The 9844-nt window shown below is 44.2% G+C and overlaps 1 protein-coding gene across 1 annotated transcript in view; it reads left to right on the forward strand.

The window, feature by feature from the left end:
- Window positions 1-1399: 1399 nt before the first annotated feature.
- TICRR (TOPBP1 interacting checkpoint and replication regulator) overlaps window positions 1400-9844 on the forward strand; it is a 22164-nt gene continuing 13719 nt past the window's right edge. Inside the window, exons 1-6 of the mRNA XM_015815290.1 lie at window positions 1400-2056; window positions 2520-2600; window positions 5236-5488; window positions 6195-6309; window positions 6738-6880; window positions 8314-8508. Of these exons, the coding sequence (XP_015670776.1) occupies window positions 1400-2056; window positions 2520-2600; window positions 5236-5488; window positions 6195-6309; window positions 6738-6880; window positions 8314-8508 (1444 nt within the window). The remainder of the gene's footprint in view (window positions 2057-2519; window positions 2601-5235; window positions 5489-6194; window positions 6310-6737; window positions 6881-8313; window positions 8509-9844) is intronic.

A 9844-nucleotide genomic window follows, 5' to 3' on the forward strand; every position in this document is an offset into this window, starting at 1 on the left:
TCGTCCCTTGTTCAGCTCTTGAAAGTCTTGGGAAGGAAGGAAGGAAGGAAGGAAGGAATTGGAAAAGGAGGGAGGAAGGAAGAAAGAGTTAGAAAAGGAGGGAGGGAGGAAGGAAGGAAGAAAGAGTTGGAAAAGAAGGAAGGAAGGAGAAAGAATTGGAAAAGGAGGGAGGAAGGAAGAAAGTTAGAAAAGGAGGGAGGGAGGGAGGAAGAAAGAGTTGGAAAAGAAGGAAGGAAGGAGAAAGAATTGGAAAAGGAGGAAGGAAGAAAATTGAAAAAGGGAGGAAGGAAGGAAGGAAAGAGAAAGAATTGGAAAAGGAGGAAGGAAGAAAATTGAAAAAGGGAGGAAGGAAGGAAGGAAGGAAGGAGAAAGAATTGGAAAACGGAGGGAGGAAGAAAGGAAAGAAGAAAGAATTGGAAAAGGAGGAAGGAAGGAAGGAGAAAGAATTGGAAAAGGAGGGAGGAAAGAAGGGAGAAAGAATTGAAAAAGGGAGGAAGGAAGGAAAGAGAAAGAATTGGAAAAGGAGGAAGGAAGAAAATTGAAAAAGGGAGGAAGGAAGGAAAGAGAAAGAATTGGAAAAGGAGGAAGGAAGAAAATTGGAAAAGGGAGGGAGGAAGGAAGGAAAGAAGAAAGAATTGGAAAAGGAGGGAGAAAGGAAGGAGAAAGAATTGGAAAAGGGAGGGAGGGAGGAAGGAAGGAGAAAGAATTGGAAAAGGAGGGAGGGAAGAAGGAAGGCATCAAGGTAAGACGGCTGGGGGGGTAGTTAGCAAGGCAACTGGGGAACAGGAGGATAGTTACTAAGGCAATTGGGGAGAGGGGCAGAAAAGTAGTGTTCAAGGTGGGGTAGTTAACAAGGCAACAAGGGGCAGGAGAGTAGTCATCAAGGTAGGAGAGTAGTTACCAGGGCAGTGGGGGGGGCAAGGATAATTATCAAGGTAACAGGGGGGGAGGGGTAATTTCCAGGGCTACTGGGAGGGGCCAGAAGGGCAGCTGGGAGCAGAGCAGGGGGTAGCCCTCCGTGGTAGACCTTCCAGGTTGCACCCTCATTTGCACAGGGGTCCAGCGGCAGGAGTAAAGGGGCTTGCTTTTCTGCAAATGGGGAGAAGGTATCACTTCTTTGAGAAGAGTACGCTTTGGAGATGGACGGCACTGCCACGTGCTTGTAAATGCCAGCAAAGACCTACGTTCCTCGGTTTCCGAGCCCTGCTGTGAGCATGCTTGTTTGGAAGGCCAGACCCAGTGACTGTAGATCCCAGGGATCTAGTTCTCCTCTTTAGCAGGTTTGGATTGGATCAGGATGCTAACGTAAGCGGGGGCTCCTCCGTCAGACCTCGGTTCGTGTGGATGCCCTCGCCTCGCGCTTGTGAGTCTCCAGGATCCCGGCGGCTGAAGCCTCACCATGACCTGCTCCCACAACGTGGTCTTCCTCTTGGACACCGCGGATTCCACAGAGAAGGCTCGCCTTCACTTGGGCACCTTGAGGATCTTGAACTTCTTGGCTTGCAAGTTTGGTCTCGCTAAGGTCCGATGGGATTTCAAATTCTTTGACTCCATGGGAATCCGTGGCCGGGCTTCGCGTGTAGGCAGCTTCCGGGAGCTTGGCTCCCGCAGCTGGGAAGACTTCGAGGAGGAGCTGGCGGCCAGGTTTGGGAAGCAGCTCTGCACTCCCTGCTCACCGGGCCCAACCCCACGATCCACCGTCACTCGGAACATTCTGAAAGAAACGCTGCTTGACTATCAGTGGGATCGGCCTGAAATAGTCTCTCCTGCCAAACCGGTGCTGAGAAGTCAGAAAAACAAATTAACTGTGATTGCGGATAACCCTCCAGTGCAGTCCACTCATGCGGGCTTTGCTAATGCCATTTTCCTCTTATCTCCCTGCCCTCATTCCCAGAGGGAACTCTTGCAGTTTATTTCTGGAAACTATGCTTCTTTACTGGAAGACCTGCCTCCTTTGCATGACCTGGCAGAAAAATTCCTCCCTAAGGGAATCCAGGACATGATAGTCAATCATAAGGTCACTCTGTATTGGATGGACACCGCTGAATGGTCCAAGGTAAAAAAACAAACAAACTCAGATTGTTGTTCTGTTTGTTAGGTGGCTGCATTAGTTTTCCTTCCTTCAAAAATCATACGTACTTTGGTTACTGTTTTATTTTGTACTACTTGAGATACAAAACTGTAATAGAGCAAATGGTTCCGGGCTCATCTACTGGATCTTATGACTGATTGATCAAATTCAGCATTGTTTTGATTTCTGGATTTATTTATTTGCTGCCCTTCTCGTGTTGAAATGACTGGGCGGGTTCATGTAACGGGCAGTGCTCAAGTTAATAAACCATATTGCAGCTTAATGTAACGGTCTGGTTCAAATGTCACAGTAAGCAGGCGGATAGGTTCCCACGACCTGCTGAACTACCAATTGCACAAGCCCATTTTAACCCAGTCTTGCATGTTGTGGCTGTTCTATCCATTACGATTAGCCTTATTCCGCTCATCTCTGATTTGTCTCCTTTCAGCTTGAACCCTCTGATCACACAGGCTACCTTATGTTGCTTGAAGTCATGTGCATCCTGGGAGGCACCGTTTTGTCGTCTGAGGTCTTAACTCGGCACTTAGATCATCAGAAGGAAAGGATCCTCCCAGCGTCTCCCTTGGAGCCTTCATCTTCTGAGCCATCGTTCACGCCATGGACTAAAATGCTGCCTTTGGATTCATCTCTGAGCTGCTTATTTTCCTCGCGTTCCTCTTTACAAACATCCTTCCCAACGCTGGACGGAGTCCTGCTCCTCAAGGCTGACGGTAGTGAAAATAGTATTTACGGTTTGTGAGCCGTGAAACTACTGTGGAAAAGAGGGTTTTTCAGGTAGTCCTCGACTTAAAACGGCTCACTTAGTTCAAAGTTGCAACGGCACTGAAAAAAGTGACTTATGACTTATGAATTTGCGATCCAAATTCTGATACTTGGCAACTGGCTCATATTTATGACGGTTGTTGCGTCCCCTTTTGTGACCTCACAAAGAAAGTCAACGGGGAAGCCAGATTCGCTTAACGGCCAGGCTACTCATTTATAAACTGCAATGGTTCATTTAGCCGAGGCAAGAAAGGTCATAAAATGGGGCAAAACTCAACAGATGTGTCACTTAACGACAGAAATTTTGGGCTCAGCTGCGATCGTAAGTCGAGGACTACCTGCAATTTTATCCTATAGTGTTTTTTTTTTAAGCCGGTCAAACAAAACCCTTGTTATAAGGCACTTTGTATTCATGCCATGCTAGCATTTTTCTCAGCTTTTATTCTTTATTCGTTTTATTCATTACTGCATACAGAAATTAAGGAAAGAGAGTTTGCTTGCTTGATAAAGTACAACCTTTTTGATCTTATCAATGGACAGGAAAAGAAGAAGCCTGGAGTTGCCCCGTGGTGCTGGAGCCTCTGACTCTGAACCAGAGGCGCTTTGAAGGAACAGTCCTCATACAACTTAAATGCACTATGGCAGACTGGAAGTCAGTGTACATTAAAAATCTTCACACAGAGAGCTGGACACTCCAGAGTAAGCCGTCAGGACCTTCGGCCCAAGAGATTTCTTTGTTCCAGCAGTTTGTAAAATATGTTCTGTCTCAAGGACTTCATATGGTAAGTCTCTCTTTTCATTCTGCGAAGCAAATCTAATTATAAGTAATTGATAAGCATGGTGGTGTTGATTACGTTTCGTTGACAACCAAAATGTCCGATAGGAACTTGGAGGAATGTCCAGTAGATAGATTTTCCAAGAGCTTGTTTACTCTGAGTAAACGTGCACTGGGCTTTATTTTAACAGGGTGCGACATCAGACGTATCAACAGTGGTTTTTATTTTTGAAAAAGGCAACTGGGCTGATTATTTTGTGGAAGAAGAAGAAGAAGAAGACGCTTCGCTTCCTATGCTGGAAGCTTCCATCAGTTGTATTGGATGGTGTGGGAGATGGAAGGACAGTTAGTGACAGTTGAGATTAGTTTTGGGCTGGGGAGGGGGGAATGATAGGGTCTGAAGGGATGGTGGTGGGGGAAATGGACGTTTCACCGTTCTTGAAACCTAAGGGTTACGCAAGCTGCTGAAAGATTTAGAGGCAGCTCCCAGATCTCCAAAGGCTGCCAACAACCTGTACTTTTTAAGGAAGAAGGAAACCATTGTGACATAATAATAATAATAATAATAATAATAATAATAATAATAATAATAATAAGAAGAAGAAGAAGAAGAAGAAGAAGAAGAAGAAGAAGAAGAAGAAGAAGAAGAAGAAGAAGAAGAAGAAGAAGAAGAAGAAGAAGAAGAAGAAGAAGAAGAAGATGATGATGATGATGATGATGATGATGATGATGATGATGATGGAAGGGACCTTAGAGGTCTTCTAGTCCAACCCCCTGCTCAGGCAGGAAACCCTATACCATTTCAGACAAATGGCTGTCCAGTCTCTTCTTAAAAACTTCCAGTGTTGGAGCATCCACCTCTTCTGGAGGCAGGTTGTTCCACTGGTTAATTGTTCTAACTGTCAGGAAGTTTCTCCTTAGTTCTAGGTTGCTTCTCTCCTTGATTAGTTTCCACCCGTTGCTTCTTGTCCTGCCTTCGGGCGCTTTGGAGAATAGCTTGACTCCCTCTTCTTTGTGGCAACCCTGAGATATTAGAACACTGCTATCGTGTCCCCCCTCGTCCTTCTCTTCATTAAACTAGACATTCCCAATTCCAGCAGCCTTTCCTTATGTTTTAGCCTCCAGTCCCCTAATCATCTTTGTTGCTCTTTTCTGCACTCTTTCTAGAGTCTCAACATCTTTTTTACACCGTGGTGACCAAAACTGGATGCAGTATTCCAAGTGTGGCCTTACCAAGGCCTTGTAAAGTGGTACTAACACTTCACGTGATCTTGATTCTATCCCTCTGTTAATGCAGCTGGGGAAAAACATGTCAGCCTTCAAGCCTGTACAAAACAACTTTGCTCCATGGAAATGAAATATTTGCTGAGTCAGTAGCATAATTCACCTCATGGAAGTGCCTTATGTGCCTTCTGGGGCCTTGTCCAACAGCTCAGTAGCTTTATAGGACACCAGACGTGAAGCAACAGAGCAGCTTATCACTTTCAAAGGATGCTTTGCTAAAAGGACAGTCAATACAAAGTCCCTCCTTCAAAGCATCTTTTCGTTTCTCAGGAAGGGTTTGTGTACCCCCTCATTGTTTGCATGTTTCTCTTCTCTTGGTAAGGTTGCTGAAGTGACATTTTTATCGGGAGCTCATTCTCCTTGTACCGGGGTTCTCTCCCCCATCTCTGGCACCGCCACGCTTCTTTCTCTCCTCTCTGCTGAACAAGTTGCGGAAGCCGAGAGGTGCCTCCTTCAAGCCCCTGTGGCAGAGAACATTTCCAAGGAGCTGGACTTCTGTCTGCCAGAAGTCGTGAGCAGCGTGCTAAGTCAGGTCATAGAGGACTCTGATGAAGACCACCACCAAGCAGGTCCTGGTAAGCCTGATCTTTTTTTATCACTTTGGTTTTCAGATGTTCCAAGAAGCCCTTCCGGTATTTGGTCTGGAAAGGACCCTTTTGCAGTGTCCCAATACAGGCAGATTTTCTTAGCCAATGATCTGTTTGGAATTTTGAGCCCCTGTGGTGGGTGGCTGCCTGCCATGGTCGGCATGGCCAGTGGCAAAATATCCATTTAGTAGAAGGTGAACTAGCCCCCAATGGTCCTGTGGAGGGTTTAAATTCATAGTCTCTGCGAGGGAGACTGAGGAGGACATTTGACACTCGGTGAACATCAGGACTTTGTTGTAAATGATGGTTGTAGACATCACGATATGCAGAGCAAAACATAAAAAGCGTCTACTCTACATTGTGACAGATCCCCAAATCCACAGGAACTCCATGTTGCTAGGATTTTGACGGTGCCTGTTTCCCCCCAGACCCCCTGATTTCCTAACCCATTCAAGAGATCCGATACAGCTAGGTTGGAGAAAGAGATTTATCAATTTCATTCTAAGCTCACCTATAATATCTAAAAGTGTTTCTTGCTCATGGTTGCCTAAAATAGTTTCTGTCTAGACATGTGTAAGGGTTAACGCAGCTTCTTTCACAACTAGGGAAGGTCCAAGCCCACTAATAATGTAGTATTTCTCTCTCTTTTTTTAATGTTTCATCTATACGTGTTAAACAGAGAGTTTGTGTCCAGGATGGGCCCAGCAAGAGCTCCCAGGTGCTCAAAGCTGGAATCCTGACGTGCTTGAAGATTGGTACAGTGTGTCAAACCTTTGTGGTGCAAGCTCATACTTGATGGAACCATTCAGGTAATTCCTCCTTTTTTTTCTTTTTTTTTGGGGCTTAATTTTAAGTATCTTGGTTTAGAGGAGAGCAAAGCTGGACACCAAATATTCCACAGTTGCTAGTGCTGTTATAATGCAATTAAATTAGAATAAATTTGCTTCCACAGATTCTTCCAAAGGGTAAGCATTTGTGCTCAGTAAAGACGTGCTGTATGTCTCTATTTAAAAAAAAAAATGCATCTGGACAAAACCACATCTGGACATGACTTGAATGTGCAACTTTTACAGATGCTCATCAGAAATAGCCGTGAGATTTTTGCAGATTCATTTCTGAGCGGAATAATTCAGGGAAAAAGAATCTTAACTATTTGTTGGACACAGTGGGAAAGGGCCATTACTTTTGGGCATTTATCCATTTCCTTGGGGTTTTTTTTCCCCCCCTCTCTATACAGGATGCTGCAAGCAAGTTGTCCTCAAAATGAAGAGGACACCCCAAAATCAGAAGTGGAGCTGAGACGGTCCCTAGCAGAATTTTACCAGAAAAAAAATTCTGATCGTACAGTTTCATCTCACCCCCGAGATCAGAAAAAGAGATGTATGCAATTTGTGTGTGTGTATATATATATGTATTTATAATCATGCAGAGGAAAGCACAAAAGAATACATCACCCTTACTTAAATATGGGTAGTCCTTGATTTATGAGCACCATTAAGAACAGAATTTCCATCGCTAAGCAAAGCGGTTGTTAAATGAATTTTACACCCAATTTTACGACTTTTTTATTGCCATGGTTGTTAAGTAATTCACTGCAGTTGTTAAGTGAATCAGGCGGTCATTAAGCAAACCTGGCTCCCCCCATTGACTTTGCTTGTCGGAAGCCAGCTGGGAAGGTGACAAATGGCGATCACATGACCGTGGGATGTTGCAACCGTTGTAAATACACCCCAATCGCCAAGCACCAGCAATGGGATACTGCCACAGTCATAAGTGTGAGGAACGGTAGCGTGTCATTTTTTCCCCCAATGCTGCTGTAACCTAGAACAGTCACTAAACAAATAGTTGTAAGACGAGGATTACCTGTAAAGATCACATCGTTCCTGATAAGGAGTTGCACGTTGTGTGGTCCGTGATGCTACTGACCTGTTGGGCTCCAATGAACCAGATTTACATCCCATTTTTGTCCAGTTATAAAGGTTTTTATTGAGTTTCATAAGGTTAGGCATGGGATAGGATAGGGATTAAGGTTCAGGATAGGGTTAAGATTGGGATTAGGGTGGGATTGGGGACAACATTGGGGTTACCCCCCAATAACATTTTCAAGCTTTAGCAAGCAGACTATTGTCCAGGTACATATGTTCAGTTAACGCTAATTAATATAATGGTAAGTAGCTGTAGTAAATATGATAAACGATAATCATAAACAGTATCAGTTGGTCAATACATATCGTTCTTCTTACTAATATATATCCAAAATAACATATCACATCTATTTCTCACTAGTTCGTTTTCCTAACCATTGGTAAAAATTATTCCATCTTCTAAAATTTTATTTATTTATGTATGTATTTATTATTTAAATTTATATACCGCCCTATCTCCCTTACGGGACTCAGGGCGGTGAACAGGCAATAATAAAAATCACAATAAATATTCAATAAAAAGCCTGCTCTAAAATACCCCATATAAAACCCCTAGCAAAGCCCAATCAAAACTACGCCAGTTTAAAATAAACTGACTCTTCTTTCTCTTTGATCTCTAAAGTTAATCTGTCCATTTCTGCACATTCTTAAGATTTTCTTAATTAAAATCTCTTCAATTGGTAAGTTTTCATTTTTCCAGTATTGGGCAAATACTATTCTCGCTGCTGTCAGCACATGCAATATTAAATACTCCTTCTCCTTCTCATAATTAGCTCCTAATATTCCTAACAAAAAACAGTTCTGGTTTAAATTCTATCTGTCTTTTAGTCATCTTTTCCAGCCATATGTGTATCTTCACATCCCGTTTTTTTTTTTCCACCCGAGCAGGCGGGGCTCCCCGGACGCCCATTAGGCAGAAGATGAAAACCATGCCCCGTTCTCTTCAGATGCTGAATGTTGCCATGCTCAACGTGAAAGCTCAAAAACACCAGCCGGAGGGAGACCTGCCCGCGAATAAAAAGCCACGCCAAAGGCCGCTGTCCAGAAGATTGGAAAACGGAAGGAAACGGAAAAGCAAGATGGGTGCGTGCGAGATCAGCAAAGCAAAATTCCAGCATTTTCAGAACAAAGAATAGGAGTCAAAGCTGGGTGTCGTAGTGCAGATTTAAGGGAGAATTGCAAACATTTCTAGAACAGGGTTCCCCATTCCCCGGTCCGCAGCCTGATACTGGTCTGCGGCCCATTGGGAACCAGGCCATGCAAGCGACAGGTGAGCGTGCAAAGCTCCATTTGTGCAAGCGGTGGACACGCATGTGAAACTATCCCCTCTTCCCCCCCCCTCCACCACTGGTCCACAGAGCCAGAAAGGCAATAATAATATGAAGATGAATAAAGTTGGAAGGGACCTTGGAGGTCATCTAATCCAACCCCCTACTCAGGCAGGAAACCCTATACCATTTTAGACAAATGACTGTCCAGTCTCTTCTTAAAAACTTCCAGTGTTGGAGCATTCACAGCTTCTGGAGGCAGATTGTTCCACTGGTTAATTGTTCTAACTGTCAGGAAGTTTCTCCTTAGTTCCAGGTTGCTTCTCTCCTTGGTTAGTTTCCATCCGTTGCTTCTTGTCCTGCCTTCAGGTGCTTTGGAGAATAGCTTGACTCCCTCTTCTTTGTGGCAGCCCCTGAGATATTGGAAGACTGCTATCATGTTACCCCTTAATCCTTCTCTTCATTAAACTAGACATTCCCAATTCCAGCAACCGTTTCTTATATGTTTAAACCCTGGTCCATGGATCGGCACTGGTCCGCGGCATGCCAGCAATGGGTCTGCCAAACAAGCAAAGCCCCATCTGCGGGATAGAGGCAGCATGCGAAACCACACCCGCTCTGGTCCGCGGAAAAACCTTTCTCCATGGAACCAGTCCCTGGTGCCCAAAAGGTTGGGGCCGCTGTATTAGAAGACCGAAAGTCCTGCTCTCAATGAGATAGCTGAATATGAATGCTTGAATTATAAGAGATTTCTTAGTAAGTGTACTAAGTTAGTCCACGTGGAGAGGCCGGGCTTGTTAATAGTGAATAGAAGTGTATTAATAGTGAATAGAAGTGTATTGACATGGAATGGGGAGACTGAAGGGAACAGGGTTCTATGGTCCCACCCCCAGAGCCCATTGTTAAAATACGGGTGGGAGGACAGACTGTCCCGATGCTAGTTGACACGGGAAAGCAGGGAATCAAAATACATCCTAGAATTAATAATATTGCTATAACTATGATGGTTTGTAGGCCTGGTAACTTTGGCCACCATCCTGAAAACATGTCTTCGAAATTAAATCCATTCCAGGTTTGTACCGGAACATGAGCTAGTTTGACCATGCTGTCTGTTATGTCTTTCATCACTTTTCCACTTTCATCTATTTCGA

The sequence above is a fragment of the Protobothrops mucrosquamatus genome, unplaced genomic scaffold (genome assembly GCF_001527695.2).
Source record: "Protobothrops mucrosquamatus isolate PMUCROS unplaced genomic scaffold, P.Mucros_1.0 scaffold334, whole genome shotgun sequence".
NCBI lineage: Eukaryota > Metazoa > Chordata > Lepidosauria > Squamata > Viperidae > Protobothrops > Protobothrops mucrosquamatus.